The sequence below is a fragment of the Haplochromis burtoni genome, unplaced genomic scaffold (assembly GCF_018398535.1).
Source record: "Haplochromis burtoni strain Fernald_Lab_line unplaced genomic scaffold, NCSU_Asbu1 Contig_841, whole genome shotgun sequence".
NCBI classification, from domain to species: domain Eukaryota; kingdom Metazoa; phylum Chordata; class Actinopteri; order Cichliformes; family Cichlidae; genus Haplochromis; species Haplochromis burtoni.
In genome coordinates this window covers 58,178-82,529 of record NW_024583202.1, presented here as the reverse complement: position 1 = coordinate 82,529, position 24,352 = coordinate 58,178, and the positions used below count along the sequence as shown (strand labels likewise).

The 24,352-nt window shown below is 39.1% G+C and overlaps 2 protein-coding genes across 3 annotated transcripts in view; both read right to left on the bottom strand.

The window, feature by feature from the left end:
• Positions 1-9,694, bottom strand: part of LOC102298745 (sodium- and chloride-dependent GABA transporter 2) — an 11,473-nt gene extending 1,779 nt beyond the window's left edge. The window contains exons 1-10 of one of the 2 annotated variants that reach the window (XM_005950889.3): positions 9,480-9,694; positions 7,288-7,422; positions 5,682-5,822; positions 5,494-5,581; positions 5,189-5,321; positions 3,200-3,334; positions 3,025-3,128; positions 2,783-2,907; positions 1,171-1,283; positions 957-1,094 (exon numbers count right to left, since the gene is read on the bottom strand). In XM_005950889.3, coding sequence (XP_005950951.1) covers positions 957-1,094; positions 1,171-1,283; positions 2,783-2,907; positions 3,025-3,128; positions 3,200-3,334; positions 5,189-5,321; positions 5,494-5,581; positions 5,682-5,822; positions 7,288-7,422; positions 9,480-9,639 — 1,272 coding nt within the window. In that variant the 5' untranslated portion in view covers positions 9,640-9,694. The remainder of the gene's footprint in view (positions 1-956; positions 1,095-1,170; positions 1,284-2,782; positions 2,908-3,024; positions 3,129-3,199; positions 3,335-5,188; positions 5,322-5,493; positions 5,582-5,681; positions 5,823-7,287; positions 7,423-9,479) is intronic. The other variant, XM_014330555.2, reaches the window with a different exon arrangement.
• Positions 9,695-13,483: 3,789 nt separating this feature from the next.
• vwa7 (von Willebrand factor A domain containing 7) lies at positions 13,484-24,049 on the bottom strand. Its single transcript, XM_005950893.3, has 17 exons — positions 23,796-24,049; positions 22,854-23,113; positions 22,428-22,661; positions 22,212-22,308; positions 21,022-21,156; positions 20,692-20,887; positions 20,408-20,577; positions 19,863-19,975; positions 19,544-19,660; positions 18,683-18,898; positions 18,021-18,153; positions 17,510-17,662; positions 17,277-17,369; positions 16,913-17,193; positions 15,610-15,746; positions 14,303-14,462; positions 13,484-14,215 (listed from the first exon to the last, which is right to left on the bottom strand). Exons 2-17 carry the CDS (start codon positions 23,085-23,087, stop codon positions 13,652-13,654), a joined length of 3,033 nt encoding a protein of 1,010 aa, XP_005950955.1. The 5' UTR covers positions 23,088-23,113; positions 23,796-24,049; the 3' UTR covers positions 13,484-13,651.
• Between the last annotated feature and the right edge of the window lie 303 nt (positions 24,050-24,352).

Below are 24,352 nucleotides of genomic sequence, written 5' to 3'. Positions count from 1 at the left end.
GAGCCACAACAGGACCCACGAGAACATGGGAACAAGTAAAAGTGAAATAAGAATATTCTACAGAATGGTAATATTTATCACTTATATTGCTTTTAGTCTCTTGAAAAGAGACCCTGAAATAATCTGTTTGTTTGTTTATAAAGGCAACCAAGAAAAGGGCAGAGCAAAAAAAGACAGGTGGTGGTCCCGCCCCCTCGTCAACAAGTTGGTTAAGTGAATAATACCCTCACGGGAAAATCGATATCTCTCTATGAGCACACTGTCGCGCTGAGCTAAAGGATCCTGTCTATCTCGCAATATACGCTGAAACTCTCCTTATCAATCTTGCACCTTCCGCAATGGGTTGCTCGCGTATACGGACAGGACATGACTGCGACAGACTTCCCAAATCCACCTTCGCTTTTATAGCCGTGGTCTCTCATCTTGATTACACGAAGTAATTTACAATTACTACTCTGAAATATGAATTACATCTGAAATAATCAAATACATGAAATAGAATGATTAATAGTTCATTTCCCTTTTTTAGGAAATGACCTGTATGTATCTGTGTGACATCAATAAAAGGATCAAGTGCTGCATTATCTTTAGTTACATTGATAATATTTATTTATGGAAAACAGTGGTAAAATATCGCTGTTGCTTTCGTATACATGAAGCGGACATACCTGCGTGGCCGCGATCTAATCTTGTTTACATAAAGTAAACCTGCTCCCGAGCAGGTTTACGCTTACGGATCTGTTGCTATGACAGCAAGTCCCGGATGAGCTTCGGAGAACCGAACGATCCAAGATCACGCGAAATCGTCAACAATCTAATCCAGCTAACTTACTTAGCGAGGTACGAAGAACGGACCCCTGGATTACAATTAGGATATGTAATGTTTATTTTTTTTCTTTCAGACCCCCACACACATTTCCAAAACATTTTCTGCCAGTGATACATTACATACAGACCTCAGTAACCATGACAAGCTGAGAGAAGAAGCATATTAAGCAGAAGAGAAGGAGAAAAATCTCCCTTCGGCCGGCTCTGCGCAACACTTTGGGAAACATATCGATGAAGGACGTCATCACTACTTCCATGGCAACAAACTGTGCAGAAAATGGACAAAACACACTGAGTAAATTTCAAAGCATAAATGCAATGTTCCAAAGTTGTGTGTCTTACTTGTGTATCCAGACCCAAGAGAATGAGCATAACAAAGAAACAGATGGACCACAGTTGAGGCAGGGGCATCATGGCTACAGCCTGAGGGTATGCAATGAACGCCAGGCCTGGACCTGAAACACAACAGCATGATGCCAGAACATATCAAACATGCCAGCCAGTGGTAAATGTTTGTGTTTTAGTTTGTACAGTTTTGTGGTGTGTAATGGCATAAATATGACAGCAGAAATGCAGAAAATTGAACAATCACCTGTGCCTGTTCATATTAAGAGGGAAAAATCAAATGACATCAGGTTTTCACCATTACTCACGTGTTTGACTGTGATGGCACAATGGCACTGACTGATTTAGCCCACATAATATAGTCTGACTATTGGAACTCAAAGGATGCTGAGACCTGATTAGTATGGTAGTTAGTTTCCACAGCTGTAAAAAATATTTTTTGCCAGTGAGACCTAAGTCTTAATTTCAAGTTAAGCATCACAAAATGTCAACTTCCTGACACAAACATTTAGCAAAGCATTCGGTTTTCCTATAGAAATGTGAATACCACAGAAAAACCAATCCTTCTGTTCCACATTCCTCCTCTTCCTATAATCAAGATAACAAGGAAACTTTCACACAATGTTTGGATGCCAACCTTGTGTGAAAATGTTGCCAATTTTCTTATTAAGTTTTCTTAGATATCGTAAATTTTGAATTTTCAGTGGCAAAAGTACTTCGTTGTTTTTCTTCCAGTGCTGGAAACAAGTTCCCATAGATTAGGTATAAACTCACTACTGAGAAATTAAGCTTTTGTAAACAAAAAATGTCGAAATCTGTCACGGTTCTGGGTCACTTTGACCCAGTATTTTGAGTTGTTATTTTTTGGTGTGTTTTTGGATTATGGATTGTTTTCTTATTCTCTTGTAGTGATTGTGGTGGTGATGGTGGTGGTGATGATTATTAGAGTTTCATGTTTCTGTTTATCCGTGTTTAAGGATTTGTTGTTTCATGTATTGTTTGAGTTCCATGTGTTATATTCTGTCTGCCTCTCTGTCTGCCTCTTTGTTTAGTGGTTTCTTGTTTCCTGTTTTATTGTGAAGGTCTGTGTCTCATGTGAGTGTGTTCAGTTCTACTGCTCCCCTGTCTCGTTAGTCCAATTTCTCCCAGCTGTGTCTCCCTCCTGTTGCCCATTCCCTGATTACCACCCTGTATATATTAGCCCTGTGTTTTCCTGTGCTCTGTGTTGCTTTGTACCCCCACATCCTGCCTGTGTGTTCCAGTTTTATGGTTTGATTTCTGTTTTTGTTTGGTGCCAGCAATAAAGCTGTGTGTGGTCTTCAGTTACATTTCCATCTCAGAGTCCTTCATGTGGATCCACATCTCCACCTGCCTGCACAATGAGCCCTGACAGAAATCATTCCAAAAAATAATATTCCCCCAAATCAAGCTTAACAATTAAAACAGAGCCCTGAAAATTTTAAAGTCTTTCTTGTTCTGTTACCAAGTCTGTGACCAGTTGAGACATGCTCCCATAATATTGTTATGTAAGATTGAGTCCATTTATGGATCACTGTTATGTCACATTTATGGGTCCAGGAGAATATGGTCGCATGTTTGTGATATATACCTGACTCTGCCACTTCTGCAATGGGAACACCTTGCTCATGAGCCATGAATCCCAGCACCGAGAACACAGCAAAACCAGCTACAACACTGGTACCACTGTTCAGCAAACACAGCATCAGAGAGTCTCTGCAAATCACAAAAACAAAGTGCAAAGTGCAGTCACTGCATGTGAGAAAATATGAGGTTGTTAATATTTAAATATCTATTTAAAATTAAGGTAAATAACTACTGATCATCATGTACTTATAGCAGTTGTTGTTGTATTTGTTGTAGCTTCCCAGCACAGTTAGGGAGCCCACACCGATACTGTAGGAGAAGAAGATCTGACTCACAGCCTCCATCCACACCTGTTCCAACAAAGCAACAGTATTACACTTGTCCACCTGTGTCAGACACTGTTAGAGATTTGAGCTCGTACCTGAGGGTCAATCAGTCTTGAGGGTTCAGGCAGAAGATAAAACATGATTCCTTCGAATGCTCCAGGAAGAGAGAGGCCACGAATCAAAAGTATTAACAACATCACATAGGGGAAGGTAGCTGTGACATATACCACCTGTGGGAAAAAGCAACATTTCAGAGCATTTAAGTGTTTACTCAATATGTACTATGTATACATACCGTATATAGAGCTACAGTGAGGAAAAATAATTATTTGATCTCCAGCTGATTTTGTAAGTTTGATTGCTTATAAAGGAGTGAACAGTCTCTAATGTTTGTGGTAATTTAATTTTAATGGAAGGGGGGGGGGGGGGGGAAACAAGATATCCCCAAAAAGAACACATTAAATAAAAGTTATAAACTGATTTCCATGTCATTGAATGAAATAAGTATTTGAGCCCTTACAGCCTAGCCAGAACTCTGGTTCTCATAGATTTGCTGTTGTGGCCTGTGTGGCACACAGATTGCAATCAATCAATGAATTAATCAGTTACAGATGCTCCTGTCACAGTTCTGGGTCTTAGGGCCAGCTTCTGAGTTTATTGTGGGGTTTTGTTTTGTTTTTTGAGTGTTTTGTGTTATCATTATGACTTAAGTTTCAACAGGCAGTCCTGAATTTATTCTTATTATTGCTTCAGAGTTTTCTTGTGATCTCACTTAATTTCCTTGTTCATTAGGTTTCCTTTGTTCCCCCCTTTGTCCTGTGTCCCTCGCTCCCTTGTTGCATTTGGTTGTGTGTGTGCGTCTTGTTTCCCTTTTCTTTTTACATGTTCCCCTCCTTGTTTTTCATTCCATATTTCTCCTGTCTCTCGTGTGCATTCATGTCTGTTCTCCACAGCCCAATTTGCCTCTTGTTTCAACAAAAACAAACAAAAACAAAATGTTTTACGTCTATTTGTCCTGTATGTTGCTCTGCATTTAGTTTCTCACATTTTTGATTAGTTATTGGCTTTTGGTTTTTCTTATTTTTGTACCTTTGTGTTTTTGCACCTAAATAAAATGCTAGCCTTTTGTTATTGTTGGATTTGTATTTTTGATTATCATTTATGCTTAGAAATATCTACTTATATATGCTTAGAGTTTTATAATTAGTTGTAGACAATAGATGTTTGATCCTTAGTAGTCTGCAGAGACGTTGTGTGCATTCCAGAGTGCTCTGGCATTCACACCCACATTCTGGGAGCATGGGAGAGGTCATACCTTGTCTTATTGTTTTATGGTAGGATAAACGTATCTATATCTGTTTTAGGCTAAGTGCCTTCTGTTTAGATGAACTGCTGGACTTCCAGACCAGCAGGTTTAGGGAAGTCGATTATGGGGTCACACTCTGACCCCACACACGCACACACACACATACTTACACAAGGCACAGGCAAGGTACTCTTTGTTTGTATGTAGACATCATATGTTAATGAACCTATGTATATTCATGTAACCTCAATAAAAGAGCAGTGTTACGGGGGAGCGGACGAGAGCAACTGGGGTCGAGCGAAAGGAACGCCGTTTGTCCAGTTCTCTCCCGTGCACGAGAAAGATAAAGAACTTTGCCTACTCGTGTCTTGCTTTGCTGTGTAATTAAATTATCTTGAACGTTCCAGCAAATAGGTTTAAGCTACAAACCTATCAGTTATTAAGTTCATTTTTCCTTCTGCCATCTGCGCAGGGGTCCGTTCATTGCCACACACAATCTGCATCCACAGATGGTTGTCAACAATTTTCTATATTTTTGTCCACAAAATATGGGAAATCTGTGGAGGTAGCTAACACTTGAAGTTAAATACTTATTTCATTCAATGACATAAAAATCAATTAATTCCATAACTTTTATGTCACATTCTGCCCCATTCCATTGAAATTAATCTACCATTTAAATTAGAGAGTCATTAGAGAGTCATGTATTTGGACAAACTTATAATTTCTGCAGGGGATCAAATAATTATTCCCCCACTGTATTTACCAGCAAAACTACCTTTCCTGTAGATCTGACTCCTTTCCAGATACAAAAGTAGCAGACGATCCACATAGCAATGAGGCACAACAGCACCTCCCACTGGATGCTGCCTATTTCCTCAATGCCCCCAGAGATCATCAGCACTCGTCGTCTAGAAGTCAATTAAATGCAGAAGGTAAAAAAAACAATATATAGATTGATAGACAGACAGATCGATAGGTAGAAGGATATAGATATATATAGCTGGAAAAGGTACAAAATGTTTTATTGGGCTTTAAATAACTTGGTATGTAGGCTTTTTCAGTCCATCTACATAGACATACTCCCAAAATTCGGTGGCTGCAGAGGTCGAGTTTGTCTGGTTGGTCCAGTGGACGGTGTTATTTTTTGTTGAAAAGTCTACACAGCCCTCTGAGAAGAGAGTGTGAAAAGTATCAGAACAAAAGTTTAAATACCTAAACATACTTTGACAATTTTTTATTGGAAAATGGAAATAATCTTTGCATTTTACCTGTGTTCCAGTCGTTGTTGCAGGAGGCCCAGGGGAGCTGAGAGCTGAAGGAGAACACGAGGTAGAGCAAAGCCCAGGACAGAATAATGATGTAGGTCATACAGCTATAGAAAATGATTAGTAGTCCACCAAAGCCTATCCCTGAAAGGCATTTACAGATAATAATTACAAAAATCTCCATTTATCAATTACTCAGACTTCTTGTTGTTTTAGGGTTACTCAGCAGTTTTGGCTTGAGGTCTGTGACTGTGGTGGCCATTTGAATGAACTCATTGTTATATTCAAGAAACCAGTTTAAGATGATTTTGTGATATAACAGGATAATATGACATTATCCTGCTCAAAGTAGCCATCAGAAGATGGCTACACTCTGGTCATAAAGTGATGGACAAGGTCAGCAGCAATACTATAGGCTTTGGCATTTAAACGATGTGCAGCTGGTACATGGTGGGCACACGGTGTACCAAGAAAATATCCACCATATTATTACATCAGCACGACCACCACCAGCCTGAACCACTGATCCAAGGCAGTGTGGACTCATGCTTCTATGCCAAACCTACCATCAGAAAAAAAGTTTGCTCTCTTCTCTAGTTTTGGTGAGATTCTGTGAATCTCAGTTTCCTGGTCCTTATCTGAGTGGCACTTGGTGTGATTACAGCTGAAGCCCATCTGCTTCAAGGTTGTTGTGCATTGAGAGATCCTATTTTTCCCAGGATATATTGGATGTGTGTGTGTGTGTGTGTGTGTGTGTGTGTGTGTGTGTGTGTTTCATTTTGAATGAGCATATTTGATTTGTGTGTGGGTATTGAAATACATGTGTGCATATTCAGATTTTTGCTACAGTAATATGTCAAGATACTGTAGCAGGTTACATGTGAAAAGGAAGCCTAGTGAAAAGTTGGGTGAGCTGTAATTGTTACTTGCCTGTATTTTCAATGCTTTCAGCAAAATGTTAAGACTTTTCAGGCCAAAATCCTAATAATAATAATACATCGTAATAATATGCAACTTTAAAGTCCACTTTTATTTCAGGCTGCTTGCATTCTGTTGCTAATTGCTAACTTAAAATATAATGGGTCCAAAAACTTGCAGCTACAGTAGCTTTTATGTGTAGAATTCAGTTGTGGGATAGTCCAGTGCTATTCCTTTAAAAACATAAATAAAGAGTGCCACAAACACTGTTTTATACATTAGCTGGGTAGCAGTCTGCAGTAAACGGGACAAACACATTCCAATATTTAATAAAATTTAGTATTTCTAATTTGAACATCATGGAAAATATTTGAGATAATGTAGAAAAGTGAACCACACACATAATATTAGTCTTAACATATTAAATTTAAATGCATAGAAATTACATCTTGTTCCTTTAGAACTGCCTAGTAGCAAATCACTGAGAATGACTTGCAAAACACAATGTTACCAGTTCTCAGTTAAGGCTTGAACTTGAAGATTGTGATAAGTACAGAATTGGCTTAACTTTAAATACTTATTAACTTGTTCACTACATTTTGAGACACAGTTGTGCAAGACTGTGAATAAATGGCCATTGAAGAGAAGGATAACATGATGTTTTCTTGTTAACGATCCCTGAACAGCTTACCTTCTGCTAATGGGCACAGCTTCCTCCAGCAGGTAATGCCACCCTCCTGGGTGAATTGCCCTATAGTTGTCTCCAGCAGGAACACGGGTACACCACAGGTTACCACAAATACCAGATATGGCACCAGGAATGCACCTGAATTAAAAACATACACAGTAAACACACCTGTTGTGCAGCTTCTGAGTAACAAGCTTACTCAACTATGAATTGAAATTTTATTTCAGTCAACAACAACAACAACAGATTATAATTTTACATAAAAGTACTCAAACAGAAACCGAAAAAGGAATAGGCTGAAGCCTTATGGCTTATACTTATCCTATCCCTTACCCCCCTAAGAAATAATCAAATCCTTAACCAAGAAAATAAATAGCATTGATAAATAAGTTGTATAACAGTTTGAAAAGAAATCAATGATAAATCAAGAAATTAAATCAACACAAAAATTTTAACAAACCAAATTTCTATAACCTTGTATAATACTAATTTTTAAAATCTTCCTGAAGAATGACAAAGAAAAACACATCTTCAGTTCATCATTAAGTCCATTCCATAATTTCACTCCCAAAACTGACACACATCTATACTTAACATTGGTTCTCACTTTAGGCATTTCAAACTTATAAGACCCCCTCAAATCATATTTTCCATCTCTTAGTTGAAACATACTTAAAATACAAATTGGAACATTCTTTTTCATCACACGATATATCATTTCTAAAGTTTTAGAATATATAATGTCCATGAATTTTAACATAGATGATCCTACAAAAAACTGGTTGGTGGACTCCCTATATCCAACTTTATTTATTATTCTAATAGCTCTTTTTTGCAATTTAAATACTGAATCCAAATATGTTTTGTATGTGTTCCCCCAAATTTCTGCACAGTAGGTCATATAAGACAAACAAAGGGAAGTATACAATAAATAAAGGCAGTTCTTATTCAAAAAATCTCTTGTTTTATAAAGAATAGAAATAGACTTGGATAATTTTCGTTTCACATGTTCTATGTGGGGCTTCCAACAAAGTTTATCATCAATAATTACTCCTAAAAATTTTGTCTCATATACTCTTTCAATTTCAACATTATTTAAATTCAATTTTACTTCAATATTACTTTTACTACCTCCAAATAACATAAATTTTGTTATACTTTCATTCAATGATAGTTTATTAAATACAAACCATCTATTTAACTTCATGAGTTCTGTTTCCACTGTTTTCAGTAATTTCTTTATGTCTTTTCCAGAGCAAAATAAGTTTGTATCATCAGCAAACATCACATATTTTAAAGTATCACTGGCTGTACAAATATCATTTATATAAAGTAAAAATAACTTAGGTCCCAAAACAGATCCTTGCGGAACTCCACAAGTTATTTTTCTAACTTTAGATTTCATGTTATTAATACTCACATATTGGAACCTATTATTCAAGTAACTATTTAACCAAAATTGTACAACACCTCCTAAACCATACCTTTCACACTTCCGTAAAAGTAAAGAATGATCTATCGTATCAAAGGCTTTACGTAAATCAATGATATTAAATAAGGACCTGGTATATGCTTTTAAAAACAAAACATATATCAGTTGTTTAAACATACTACCAAAATTAAGATGACATATTGGGAAGTTATTAAAGGAAATTTTTACTAATGAATTGTTTGACTAGTACTTTTACTACTACTGCTGCTACAACTACTTTTTACTAGAACTTTGTTTGCGAAAGTTGAATTCACAAAAAAACTACAAGAGGCAGATTTTTATAAACTAATAATATTGTTTTCTTCTTTTTTAATTATAATGATTCTATTGCAAACAATCAAGCTGCCTGAGGACTGGATGCTATTGAATTCAGTGGAGCAGAGTCTCCACTTTGGATGCTGGCATCAGATTTGATGGAATCAACCTGCTGCCAAATCCAAAATGCTTCAAACAGATAGAGATCCCTGCTTGACTTCACCTACAGTTGTCATGTGAGCTACCTCAAGTGATAAAATTAACATTTCCTAGAGTACCAATGGAGTTTGAAGTCACACTTTCAGTCTCATTTCAGTGACTGTGAACTAGTAATAATAGACCTTGAACTAGTACTGTTTTGTAATTTATTTTGCTCATGCTTTGCACAATCAATATAATCCTACAAGATTAATACACCTTTAATGTAGTGAGTTCCTCATTTGCTTACCCCCTCCATTTTTGTAACAGAGGTAGGGAAACCTCCACACGTTCCCCAGGCCGACAACATTTCCCGCCACAGCAAGGAGAAATTCCACCTTATTTCCCCAGTGTCCTCGCTCCTCCACCTCTGGCTGTGTGTCTCTCTGCATAGATTTTCTTTTCATCATTTCTAAAGGTTCAGGGTGCGGACAATGATGGCACTGCGCTTGGTGCTCTAATCGTCACTGCCTTTATATTCTCTGCCAATTCTGTGTTGAAGAATGAGTTAATAAGTTTTCAGTAGAAAAATTAATTAACTCCAGGAGAGTAACTGGGTGAAAAAAAAAGGTTTCAAAGGTTTCACTTTTAACTTGTTGGGGTCTATGTTTTTCAAGATGCATCTCAGATATAGGAGGGGTTAAAATTTAGTTGTGCTGCATCACTATGTCACAACTGCCGATCGTTAAGCTATACTTGCCAGGCTTTTGTGTTGGTCAAAGTAAAAGTTTAAAGGAAACCATTTAAAGCCATGAGAAGATTGCGAGTTAAAAGATGGGAGAGGAAGAGGAGGTGCACTTAAAATTCGGGTCTCCTGTCTCTAATTTAACTGTGAGTTTGTGTTTGTGGTTGCAGTAGCTTCTGATTGGTTCTCTAAGGCTGGCCCAGAAGGTGGGGACAGCCGAATTTCAAATGAATAACTGAGTAACAGGTTTTAGCAAGGTTCGTAGGAAAGTAGTTAAATATTTAATTTTAGTTTAAATATTTAAGCTAAAGTCCTACAGCTGAAGCACAAAGGAAAGTTTCTCAGTACATTTGTGTGGGATGTGGGATTTTTCAGTTAAATATAAACAAGGTGCATGACTCTGCAAAATTCTTTGTTTCCAGCTTTGCCAGATTGTATTTAAGGTCTAAAGACACTAAGAGTTTTCAATACTTTCTTTTTCTAGATAAATGGACGTCAGAGAAGAAAAGCGAAGACCCATCAGTCAATTCTTATCATGGGCCACTCTTTAATATTACCCTGAATAGTGGTATACAGATACTGCTTCGTAAATTTGTCAGATGTCTGCATGATATCATCTTAAAACAACTTCTTTTTTTTCTTTTTTTTAAAAAATGTGTTAAGAAATGCATTATTTCATCTTGGCCATTAAGTGATGATGGTCTGTGAAAACAATCCAGTTATTTACCCACTGCTTTATTTGATTTCTACTTTTTTATTCCACATTGGGAAAATCCTGGATCCAAGTTCTAGGATTTTGAGTTTTTCTGTGAGTTATTAGTTCTTCTGGGTTTTTAGAAGTGATTTATGTTTTTGTTTTGTATCATTTCATGGTTTTCTATTGTAGTGTTATTTTGCAATTCCTAGTTCTGAGTTTTGTTATAAAAATTTTAATTTTATTTATTTAATGGACAATTCACAACAACAGTTGCCAGGTAATGTATATTGCAAGGTAAATACACAACAATAATATAAGAAAACCCCAACAATCATATGACCCCCTATAAGCAAGTGCTTTGGTGACAGTGGGAAGGAAAAACTCCCGTTTAACAGGAAAAAACCTCCAGCAGAACCTCAGAGAGGGGCAACAATCTGGCACGACCGGTTGGGGAGTGAGGGTAGAAGGACAGGACAAAGACATGCTGTGGAAGAGAACCAGAGATTCAAGGGTGTCGATTTGGTTGTGGCATTGGTGAGGACGGATGATTCAACCATCGAACCCTGCCCTGTTTCTTATTTTTTCTTTTTTGTTTTTGCTTCTTGATAAAAGGAGAAATATACTTGCCTACATATGCTATTCTACATGCTTTTAAACCATTTAAAATTACAATTCATAGTTTTATATGTGAATTATATATGTTAAATTACTATTAAACAAATGACCGACTAAGTATTTTAGGCTTTAGTTTACTTCAGCCATATTCCATATAAATCAGGTATTATACAAAAATAAAAATAGCTTCAAATACAGTCATGACAATAAAAGAATATGACTTTAAGACATTAACAACATTAGTTCAGTTATCAGTACACCAACAACTCTTATACATTAGCACTAAGGGAACACTGAATGACCTGGTGGTTTTTGTCCATAAAACTACTCGTCTAAGATTACCACAAAGTAAAAGGTCTCTCAGCAACATTATGCACTACTGCCCTCTATCAGATCAGAGCGGATGTGTTTTCAACATGAACTACTGTTACAGCAACAGACATGGACTACATGCCTCACACAACAAACACATGCCTGCTCCTCTCATTAGCTGAAATGAACTGCTGGCATATTGGTTTTACATCTATACTCTCCATCCGTGCTGCCCTTGGAGAATTAGGGGTATAGGGGGGGGGGGGGGGGGGGGGGGGGGGGGGGGGGGGGGGGGGGGGGGGGGGGGGGGGGGGGGGGGGGGGGGGGAGGGGGGGGGGGGGGGGGGGGGTATACATGTAGATATATATATACAAAAAACTTGAATCTTACAGTGTTTATTTATCGGATAAAATACCGGCCGGGGGTGTCCAAATTCAGAGGCTGCGTCCACCTGAGGACCCGGCCTTTGTGGTCTAAGTGGGCCGGGTCCTCCGAAAGCCGGGTAGACCGGAAATGAGCGACTGTGAAATTGGACGGTCTAGCCTTCAGAATTACGTCACCTGCCGTCTGCTCCTTGCTGTCTAAAATATAACCGGACGCTGGCGTAGATGGTCGAATAAACTGCTGTATCACACAGCTTTTCACTGCTGTGTGACAGCAGTTTATTCAGCTGTGTGAGAACCCGGAGGAATCCTCCCGAGGGATTGATAAAGTTTTATTTAATCTAATTTAATCGAATAACTTTAATCTCAGCCAAACCGATTTACTCACCAACAAATAAAACACAACTAAAGCACTGAAAAAGGCCAAACAATAACATGTTTAAGTTATTTGACGTTTACACAGCTACATTCTCGCCTGAAAATGTGTTAAAAGTTTATTTTGCGACCCAGAAAAAGTAATAAGAGTAAAACTAGCTGCAGTAATAGTAGCCATTGTTGGAAACTGGAATTGGCTGGGCCAGTCTGGGATATGGTTTTTCAGTTTTGTTGTCCGGGTGGAAAATCGGGAGAAATTGGGGAGAATGGTCGCCCCCAGAGATTTTTGGGAGGGGCACTGAAATTCGGGATTCCCCGGAAAAATCGGGAGTGTTGGCATGTATGGCCTAGCATAGCCTGTAACGTTATTGTGACGGACACATTATATGAGTGAACTTGACTTTAAGTGACTTACAGGTTTCTTTGAAAGATACTTTCTTATATCCAGGTTCTTCCTTTTTGCCGCCATCCTCCTCTTCTCCTCGCAGCGCAGGCTTGCCGCGCTACTAGGGTTTCTTTCTATCGGGTTGTTTTTCTTTACTCGAAGAGATCAAATTATTGGTGGGGACAATTCAATAATCGCTGGATATTGGTGGGGACACGTCCCTTCCGTCCATGCCAAATCTACGCCCTTGCAGAGATTAGTAATAACTAATAATGAAATGCATAGAGGTGATGGTTGGTGTGATGCTTGGTTTTGGTTGTTTATGGTTTGTAATTTGTGCCTTTATAGTTTGGTTATAGATAACTTCATGTTCCTTCAGCCTTGTCTCTTTTTTGGTCTTTTTTTCGCATGTCAAGTTGATCTTGGGTGCACATTCAGTTGTGTCACTCTTCCCGTTTTCTTTTGGCAAGTGTTGTTCCTTCCATCTCATTTGTTTAGTTGTCTCCAGCTTGGTTTCCCACCAGTTCCAACTCCCCTCATTACCTTGTCTTTATATTGTCTGTGCATTCTGTGTTTTTGTGGAGTCCTGTATCCTAACTAATCTCTGATTTTTATGTCTTCTGTTTTTGTAATTATTTTCTTAGATTCTGGACTTTGTTTATGTTTTGATCTATCAGTATTAAAGCTTGCCTTGGTGTTATTGGTGCTGCTCCCCAAGTACAAACTACAAATGAATCGACCTCTCACACAGCCTTAAACATGACAGGCGTACAAATCTAGTTGTAGCAAAAATAAAAGGAAGTGCAATAAAAGATTTTTTATTCTTTGCAAATTTGCATTTTTTGAATATCAATATGAAAAAAAATTATTGGTGCTTCAGATTTTGCCTTTGAAAATACAGTAGAACAAGCTCTGTATCAAGTCATCAACAGATAATTTTGACCAGCAAAACATTTGTAATCACACGGGGCTAAAGCAGAGGAAAGCACAGCAGGCCTAACAGGAAGAAAAAGAAGCCTGTGGGCATTTTCTGTCCAGTCCCACTGGTTTCTGTACTCTTGTTTTGTAGCTGCCTCTTCTGACCATTTGTTAGATGGCAGCGTTTCATGTTTCCAGCTTTGTCCCAAACCAGCATCTTTGCCTGAGTAGAGCAGCAGCTGGATGTGTAGCTCACAAACAGTGGCTGAGATACATCCAGCGACCATTCTGAAATATTCAAAGGGGGGCCTCCTGTCTCTAATCTGGCCTTGTGGTTGTGTTGCTTTTGGTGGTGGTGGTAGTCTCCATTTGTTGATTTATCCCTCTGTGTCTGTTGCAGCTCAATGCCAGGCTCTCCAAGGCTGTCCTCTGAGGTTGGGTTACTGTGAAACAAAATCAGAATACCTTCACCTTCCTGTAGCTGCAGAGCATCAAGGCCAGAGTGTCCAATATCTGATACAGACAGAGACACACTCCAGCTAGTCGCATTGCAAATTGCAGAACAGTTAGATTGGACTCGTGCTGCAGAGCAGGATGGTGGGGATGTGTCTGAATCCTGTAGGCAAGAGAAAATCATCATATACACAATAAACCAAAAAACAAGTTTTCAGCAGAATATCCTGCAGTTTCTCTTATTGCTCACCTGAGGGACCACAGTCAAGTAGGCCACTGCATAATTTGAGTCAGCAGAATGAAGATCATTTACAGTCAGTGTAAGGGTGACTGTCACCCCTGCCTGCGCTGTGGCTGGAGTCTGGAGGTACACCTGGTCACGAAAAGACCTTTGTTCTGCTACAAGAAAGCTGAAGGGCAAAAACATGAATTGTGAAATCATTTAACTTATACTTACAATACTGTGCCAGAGTTTTGAACTAGCCATCATTTAATTTATATTTTTCTTAAAATGCGAAATAGATGCAAGGTTTTATCTCCTTTCTTTTAGTAGTCTTCAGGAATAGGTCTCCAGGCTTCTTAAAAGACATTCAAAGGTCCTCTTTGAATGCCGGCTGCCTTTTGTTCCACCCTCTGTCAAGATCATCCCACACTGCTTCAATAAAGTTAAGGTCCAGGCTCTGGGGAGGCCAATCCATGAATAATAGTGTTCTACTTTGTGTTTTTCTATCCAGGTATGCTTTTAATGCACTGGCAGTGTGTTTGGGATCATTGTCATGAAAAATTAAGCCACTGCCAATCAGGCCCAAAATGGAATCATACCTTTCTGTGTTCTTAATTGCATCAATTTTAACAAGATTCCCAACACCAGTGGGTGAAATGCAGGCCAAACCATGACTGTAGATACTGACTGTTGTCATTCCATAAGACCCGTTACCACAGATTTTCAGTCCATAATTTGGTATATCTAAGCTTTTTCCCGTTTCCCTTCCTTGGGGATGGCTTCATGACGGCCTTTATAGGCATCTTTATCTGCTATGGATAGTTAAGTGGGCATGCCACTTCTTATTTTGTCCGCAACTGGTCTAATTTCCTCACACTTTTTAATGACACACTACTCAGCTAATAGTTCTTTTGAATAATCTTGTTGGTACATTTTGTTACTGTTTCACAGTGTTATCTTTGAAATTTTCATTAAAAAGAAATGGGAACAAATTATGTGTTTTAATAACAAAGTGCATAAAGTTAAAATTTAAAATTGGTTCTTTTCCCCATCTGAAGCACAAGTGCACACTGCAATAGGTGCACACCCTTAATATATCCACTAGCAAAAAAGAAAATTCGAAAGCCAATCTGATATGAAGAGCAGAATTGAGGGGTGACTCAAGACTTTTGTACATAACTGTATAATTTAAAAAATATTTTGTGTTACTAAGTTTACATAGTTTTCAAAGGTGAGAGAATGCCAGCGAAGGTGACAAAAGAAGCGGGATGGCAGTCTAAGTTCTTTGAAGTTTGCTTTGTACCTGAGCAAGATGTATTTTCATTTTGATCTACCTGTGGGGCTCTGTCATAAGAAGATATCCACAGTCATCATCGGCTGTCCAACTGAAGTTCCGTGCTGCACCGTGGTTTTGGATCTCAAAGTTCACCACAGCACTCTGACCAGGCACGAGGTCAGGAAGAGAAAGCACCTGAATAACGTGTGAAACAGACTGTGTCAAAAGTGCACGGACCACCGGTCAAAGAAAGGTCATCACCTGACACCTCTACATAGATACTGTAGGTAATCAATAACTTATAATTGTGCCATCTGGCCCTGCAGAATTTAAAGAAGCAAGAGAATAGAGTTTTACAGAGAAAACTGTAAATCCAGAAAGTATTCACAGTGCTATACTTGTTCTACAGTTTGCCATGTTGCAGCCTTTTCATCTCAGAATTCGACACAAAATATCTCATATTGACATTTTGGGGTTGTTTTCATTTTTCTCATTTTTCGTTGCAGAACCTCTCAACCTCCATTAGGATGGATGGGAAGCATCAATGCACAGCCATTTTCAAATCTCTCTAGACATGTTCAATCCAGTTCTAATCTGCTCTCTGGCTGGGACACTCCAGGATTTAACAAAGGAGTGGTCTTAGAGAGTCTTTATATGGGTTCATATGGCCCACAGCAAGAAGCTACCACCAGCATGCTTCACTGTAGGGATGGTATCGGTCTGGTAATATGCAGTGATGAGAAAAGTTAGATTCTTTTAACCAGAGGATTTTGTTTCTCATGGTCTAAAATGGTTGCCCTTCTAGAACGTCCTCATCTCTCCACAGAGCAATGCTGAAGCTCAGTCAGAGTAACCGTTGGGTTTTGATCACTCCCCTGACTAAGGCCCTTGTACCCTAATCTCTCTGGTTGGGCAGGCTGACAGCTCTAGGAAGAGGCCTGGTGGTTCAAAACTGGTACCATTTACGGATGATGGAGCACACTGTGCTCACTGGAAACTTCAATGCTGTAGAGGTTTTTCTGTAACCTTTCCCAGATCTGTGCCTCAGAGGTCTTGGACTTCATGGCTTGGTTTGTGCTCTGACATACAGTCTCAACTATGAGACCATATATATATATATATATATATGACAATGTTGTGTAATAAGTGAACTGATGTGAATACTTTCTTGATACACTGTAAGAGTGCAAGAGTGCTTTACATTTATTGTGCACAGAAATAACCAAACCAAAACAATTTCCATTTAAAATATAAGACAAATTGAAAAATAGATGTACATAACAGAGTAACGGAGATGAACTATAGTAAACTTGGAGTAGAAAGCAGCCTCTGTCCTCTTCAGCATTATTGCTAACGATTACCTGTATCTGAATGTGAGTGGGCTCCACCATCTCTGTGGAAACCCTCTCCAGTTTGTTTCCTCTGCTGTCCTCGCCTGAAAGTCTAATGCAGAAGGGAACTCTGGGAAAAGGGTCCACCAAGCCCACCAGCTCCTCCAAGGAATAGATAGATGACGAGGAGGAGTTGAGCTTCACCTGCTGAAGACTTTCTCCTTCAGCCCCCAGCAGTGTTGCATGACTAAAAAATGCCTCTTCATCTGAACCCAGGCCTGTAACAGCCACCACTAGAAAGGCAGGAACACCTGAAAATTAGAAAGATATATTCTTAAACATATTGTTTACTTAAAAATCCTCATTATCGTGTAAATTTATCAAAATCCCTCACCTGCTGTAGGATTACCATCAACTCTGGCCAGACCTGGGTGTGTCTCATTGGTTATAATTGCAAAATAATACAGGAAGTCTACACCGCTGTCACCTGGTGGTGTAGATCAAAAGACAAATCAATTTAAAAAAATGTTTTTAAAAAAATCTCATACCACAGTAAAGCTGCATTTGAATTGAAAATGAATATCTGCCAGGTGATCTGCTTGATGTACTCGATATTATTTCTTTTACCTATAACATTGAACGTAAGATGCCCATCGCTCTTGGCTTGCAGTTTCCACTGGCCAGGTTGTAAAGGAGGAAACAGGTTGACACGATACAGTCCCTGAAATTGCTGTAGCACTGCTAGGGGACCTTCTTCATTCAACAGTGACTGACTCTGGTCTGAGAAGAGAAGCATAAACAGCTGAGCTTATTTTACCCTCAAATTACAAAGAAAAAAGTTAAAGAATGATCTTTGCAAGGTAACACTTTAAAGTATGTGTGATAAATCTAGCGCGTAATTCCCCTGTAACTAAACTGAATTTCAGTGTAGTGTAAATACCTTTCAGTATTTACATGTAAATATAATTATACTGCTATTTAAAAGAAAATATGCTGAAATTCAATTTAATTACAGGGAAATTGCACCCTGTACATGATATTTCAAGCAAATGCAAAGTACAGTTCAAAGTGCAGTGTCGTGATGGAAAAAAAGCTAACCCTGACTTCATAGCTGATGTTAATATGATGTGAGAATTACCTGATGGACTGGTAAGGATACACTCCGTCATAGTGCCAGAGACATGTAGGGTGACATTTTTTACCGAGCTGTCAACTCTAAATGTATGAACGGACATCAGGTCTTTGTGACTTTCCACATGGAGGAGGGTCACCTGAGGTAGGAGAAGAAAAATAAGTTGTGATAGGTAATGAAGGTAATGAAGAGTAATTATAAGTGATATCATTATGAAATTAAAGGTCTAAAAGAGAAACTAGTCGGCTTGCTGGAAAAGAAACTAATAAAAAAAATTAGAAATACACTTTGTGATATAACTTTTTATAAAATCTGACACATTTCTGCTCAGCAAAAAGTTGCAGCTAAGATAGACTACTTGATTAAAAAAGATTTACATGTGCTAACTGTCATGTAGAAAATGAAATTATATTGTTTTTTCAATGCTTTATAAGCAGCAGTTGCCATGTTTGTCTGAGAAAATTAGAGCATTAGGTCAATGGAAAATTTCATATTTAATTGAAATTTTCTAATATTAAATGGTTGATAAATTATGAAGGTGGGAAATTGAGACTGCTAGAATGAGGGAAGTTAACAGATACTGTGAGCTAGTGTACTACCTCAGTTCCTTAAATAACTTGTTAACTTTGTTTGGAGTGAATTTCCAGTAAAAAATCTTATTTTGGCACCTTGTCAGCTGCTGTGTTGTCCTCCACTATTGTGGAGACCCTGTGTATGTCAGAGTTGGTGGTGAATATTGTTAGTCCTCCTGACAGGGAGGACAGTGAAGAGTAGAGATTAAAACGATCAGGAGATAAAGGTTCTCTACTTCTCCTCTTCCTCCTCATTAACCTGCCTCGGCTCTCTTTGGTGTAGTTGGGATCTTCAGTAAGGAGAAAAGTCACCTGTAGGGAAAATCAGCACGAGCTGTAAGTACACTGACATACAGTTTGCTTTACTGCAGTCCCCCTGTCCAAAGTAATTTCACAGTGAGCAAGAGAAGGCAAACAAGAGGGGTTCTTTCAGTCTTTCAATCTGGCTGCATGTTATTTTTGCTCCTTATTAGTATAACTGCTGGATGAATTATTTTCTTTGTTAATAAAACTGTCCTTTGGTTAAAAGGTTTCATGATACAATAGCACCACTGTGTGGCCAGTGACAAAAACTACAATTCCATTAAACTTTTAATTTTCAACTAGTGTAGCTGCTGCCACCTGCCGGCCACATGAGGCAGGTAATCTCCACCAGCTTTCAGCAGGCACAGTTTCTCCAGGAAATTCTTATTTCCTTTAAAACCCATCTAAAAATGTAATTGACGCAGTGCTTTCTTTATAAATATACATACAAACAGAAGCTGTATAACCAGTAGCAATCACATCAGATGAAGGCTTTTATTTTAAAGTTTTGAAAATCTGAGAACAGGTTATTAAACAGCAGCTCTCGGTTGGTGTTTGTCTTCGCTGTCAACCTTAAAGCAGCTCTGATTTTTGTTAAACATAATGCTATGTGACAGATGAAAAAAAAAGACTTCCCTTCAAAGGTGCATATACCTTGCTCTGTTTCTCGAGGGAGAGGGCCTTCACCACACCGAATAAATGGGCATCTTTAGGGGAAGCGTCAGTGAACACGAAGATCTCAGACAGAGGTGGACTGTGAGTGAGTGCCAGCTAATAACAAGAAGAGAGCAAGTTAGTGGTGACATGTCCAATCTATACAACTGCAGTGTTTGTGTTTTCTAACTCAGGTGTCTTAGCTGAAGAACTACAGGGTGATTTAAAGAAATCCCTTGTCACACACACACATACACGCACACACACATACACACACAACATCACTTATTCTCTCTGAGTGTTTAGCGTCTAAATGTACCTGAATTGCGGAGAGGCACATCTCTGGTTCATCTCCGCCTCCAAGAGCCATCAGCCCCTCCATGTGCTGCATGAACTGGCCTGGATCATCAGTCTCAAATACCGGTCCTACTCCTGCACAGTACAGTAAATATAAATGCTTACAGACTGTGATAAGGAACAGCTTGTTTGCAGTCTTTATAGACCCTTATTGTCTATTTAAAAAATATTTACAGTACCATAAGACTGAATCTTTAAGCTATCAAGAGGCTCTGTCTATAAGTTATTATGTTAATATATTATTTCTCATTTCATTGCTTTCATGGAAGTCACAGAAGTTCATTCAGTCATTCTTTGAACTGAGGGAAACAGATGGCACAAATCTAGAGGCTCACTGTTGATAGAACATACAGTAGGCATGAAACATATAATCAGAACTATACCTTCTACAGAAGCATATAAAGGTATGTATATAATGGGAAACACAATCACACATTAACAGGGGGCAAAAGCCTCTACAGGTTTATCTGTTATGACCTGCAGGCACTTTTTACCACCAGCTGTCACCTGGATCGTGGAAGGGGACGAGCACAAAGGTGCCGAGTTGCCCCGGGCTGTTGGCTCTGCTCTGTATGATGGATTGAGCCCGAAGACGAGCAGCGTGGATCTCCTCAAACATGCTGCCTGTGGTGTCCATGACAAAAACCAGTGCAGGAACTTGCTTCACACTAAAGAGTCTTCAAAGAGAGTTCAGCAGCAATTAAAGACAGTCATTTCATGCAGCACAGGCATCACCTGAATCTTGTAACAAGTCTACAGTTCAGGGAGCTTTAGCAGTGGTTTAAACTTACTTGAGAAAGTTTCTGTGGCCCACAGAGTCTCTGAGGTCTCTCAGCACAGTCAGGGTGGCCTCAGTAGCCAAAGTGGCAGCTTTGAGATGGAGGTAATGATGAGGGGAGAAGAGAGGTGAGGTGCTGTCCTTGTTGATGCCCCCTTTGGCGCCCGAGAAGCGGCTGCTGTCTAGAATACCTCCATGACTGCATTTGCCTAGAAAAAAAAAACATCTTTACAGCTTTGTAGATGGAAACGTAGTTGAAAAAGTCTTTAAAATATTCTAAAAACCAAATGTGTTTATTTATTGTGTTTTTGTAACACTTTGCCTGCAGGTGGCCGAGGTTTACCCTGAGGTTTTGGAGGAAATGTACTGAAATATCCAGTGGTGAGCAGCTGAGAGTTCCCCTGTGTGGTTTTCAGTCTTGGCAAAAGGTTGTTTCGACAGGTGGTACTGAAGCACTCCATACAGGTAGGTGTGTCTTCTGAAAGCAGAAATGATGAAGGCTTTAGTTTTTACATTTAAACTTTTTTTTTGTAATGTAATAATGAATATATCAGATTGACATATGTACAGCCAGGTTTCCAAAACATTGGGAGTCTGTGTTAAATGCATGACCAATAGAAATGATAGCTGATTTCCACTGAACCATTTAAAGCCACATTTGAAAGAATGTTGAACATTAGTTTGGCTGGTCAAGTTAATTAGTAAAGATGGGGAGTGCTTTACTAGACGTGGTGGGTCAATAGTTAAATGATGTGGATAATTATATGTGTATGTGTGTATGTGTGTATATACATATACACACTGAGTGACACATTGAGTTTTGAAAAAAACCAACACATTATATAAATATTATATTCTTTTAAATGAAACATTATGCACCCTGCCTTCCTGGGTGCTCCAGCTACTACGTTATTTTTTACATCACTTCCATTTTCCTGCTAAACTAAACACTGACATAATTGCTCTGATCAAATCGTTTTCTTTATTTTGTTGAGTCAGTCAGCCTCTGTTCTGCCTAGTTTAAATCTCAGCACTCAGTCATTTTGCCTTTCAGATTCTCATTCGTGAAACCCACTTCCTTTTCATCTCTGCCTCCCTCTTGTCACTAATAGCCCCACCCAGGCCTCCATCTTCATCTTCACTCTCATTGTCCTAATTTCTATCATTGCTGGGACTCCATTCTGGTACAAGTCTGATTACAAAATAACATATTAATCGAACTGTTAAATAATAACTGAATGATCTCTACTTGATGAAATAAATACTATACAGTAGCATATTAAAACAGATTAGACCACAATAGAAAGACATCTGAAGAAGCAGCAAAATCGGTAGTAGGAAAACTGTGGAAGAGCTGTAACTTTAACACGTGAAGCTATGCAGTATGATAAAATGATGCAAAATGAAAAAATTCTGTAAAGCTGTTACCTCAGTAACTAGTCTTTTCAAGAGGACCTTTACAATAATGTGTAGATACAACTAATTTTGTTTTTTGTGATTAAATGGGACTATAATGTCACATTCATGAATCACCTTTAGCTACAGGCACGGCAGGCTCCTCTGGCTGAAGCAGATGGAGGTAAATAGAACGCTGGCCCATCTCCACCCAGTTACTGTGGCTGTAGAAGTCCTGACATAGCAGATGTCCAAAACAAAAACATAGCCAAAACATTTCACTTCATGAAATATCTCTAAGGTTAAGCTAACCCTCCCCCTATTATTAAAATTCAGTTCTGTGTGGCAGATTACCTGCAGTGAATGAAATAGCTGACCCAGGCTATGACGGGCACTTTGGTACTCTTTGGCCCGCACTGAGAGCACAGTGTGGGTCCAGAACCGTCGTAGCATGACCGTGGCACTTTCAATATGCTCTGAATCAAAGTGGTAAACTGGGTCAGACCTTGTGGAGCTCCGGAAGTCCATGGCTGCATTGGATTTCACCACATCTCCCACAGCTCTCCAAAATCCACGTCCCAGTCTGATCTGCAATCGTTAGACCAGGACTTTTATCATTATTTGAAAGAAATTCAATACGTCTGTGTTCAAATATCACCATAGGGAGAAAGAGCGATTCAGTTAAATTTGCATGCTTACTTAAAGAGGTAATTCAAACACTTTATGAACCACTGATGCTGCATTACTCAGTAAATCTCCTGACTGCAAACATGACCTCACCTCCTCTTTATCATGGTTTCCATGGTGTTTTTTTAGTCCCCTCAGAGTCTCCAGGGTTACATTTAGAATGGCCCGCTCTGTAATGTACTGGTGAGTGTGTGAGTCCCAGGACAGAGTCAGCACTCTAGACCACAAGTCAGGGAGGAAACCCTTGCACGGTGAAGCCAGGAGAAGAAGGTAAGGGAGGGTAAAAAGGTGCACCTGCCTCCTCCAGATTCCTCTGTGCTGTGACATTGTGCTCTGAGCAGGTCACGTCCTACCTGCATGAAATAAAAACGAAATGTCATTTGCCTGATATCAGTCTTGCTAAGACTCATTATTTTGTCTTTTAATTGAAAGGATTTGAACTGACCTGACTTCTATTGTTCAGTAAAGTTTTGTGCTAATTTGATCAAGCTGTGCCACTCAACCATGCGTACTATTCTGTCATCACCCGGTCCTTACCACCACCCCCGACAGCTCCTCTCAGATTTTTCTCAGCCTTGCCTGTACAGAGCCTCCTATTGTTCTTTTTCATCTTAATTCAGATACATTCTTTGGGATTGTTCTCACAGTCTGTGCTTTCACGAGGAGAGAGTGCAACAAAGCACAAGGCCTATAAAACAACCTGTTCCTTTTACTATGTCAGGGTCCCAATAAAAACTCTCCAGGATTGATTCAAAGACAGTCATTCACTTTAACATTTCACAAAGCAAAAACTTTGGTAGTGTTGGTCAGTTTAAGCAATCACTTGCCATTTACCAACACAACTAATCTATTTTTAACACTTTAGCCTAATACGTTAACTGACTCCAGTGCAAAAATGAGCACTAGATGAGCATGAAGTATGAGTTATTTTATGCCATAATGGTTATTTTTATTAGCTTCCAAATTAGCAGACAAATGCAAATATTTCTTTAGAGCTGTAGTCAGACCCAAAGAACTTGATAAAAACAGTCTCACCTCAGTTCATCCTGTATGTCTAGCTCTGTAGATCTGTTTGATCACGTAGCACAGCATCAAGAGTACAGAGTATCAAGAAACGCCACAACACATGCTTGTCAGTGGTTAAGCAAATACAACATTTCCATCTTTGAAACAAAATAGCAAAGTCTTCACATTTGTGCGTCCTTGAGCTCTTGTCTCTTATTTGCTCCTCATGGATATAGAAACCCTCCCACCCCCCACAAAAAAAACAGGACCTGAATGTTAGAGGCACTTTCTTCAGATTAGAGTTTAGGTGATACTGCACAGTCTTGAGTGTGCCTCTTAGCTTTAGGGGTGCACTGTGGGGCAAAAGATATCTCGTCATAGCTCCCCATTGCCCCTCCTTATCTCCCCATTAAAGCACGGTGCATTGATTCACTACAATAGGGCTGAATATATTACCAGTCAGGGTGTTCAACTAAGGCCTACCCCAACCCCCTCTTTGCAATGTATCACACTCTGTGTTCCTCACAAAACCAAAAAAAGCACTTTGCAAAGGCGTTGCAAAGAGGGGAATCAGTTGCTAGACAACT

Bases quoted from the DNA above. Each gene is read 5' to 3' on its own strand.
- vwa7 (XM_005950893.3), bottom strand. From the start codon at position 23,087: ATGTCACAGCACAGAGGAATCTGGAGGAGGCAGGTGCACCTTTTTACC. The intron at 17,194-17,276 runs GTGAGGGATTTT...TCTAATTTTCAG, and splicing joins TGATGGTAATCCTACAGCAG to GTGTTCCTGCCTTTCTAGTG. The intron at 14,216-14,302 runs GTGAGCAATAAG...TCTTGCCTACAG, and splicing joins ACTTGACTGTGGTCCCTCAG to GATTCAGACACATCCCCACC.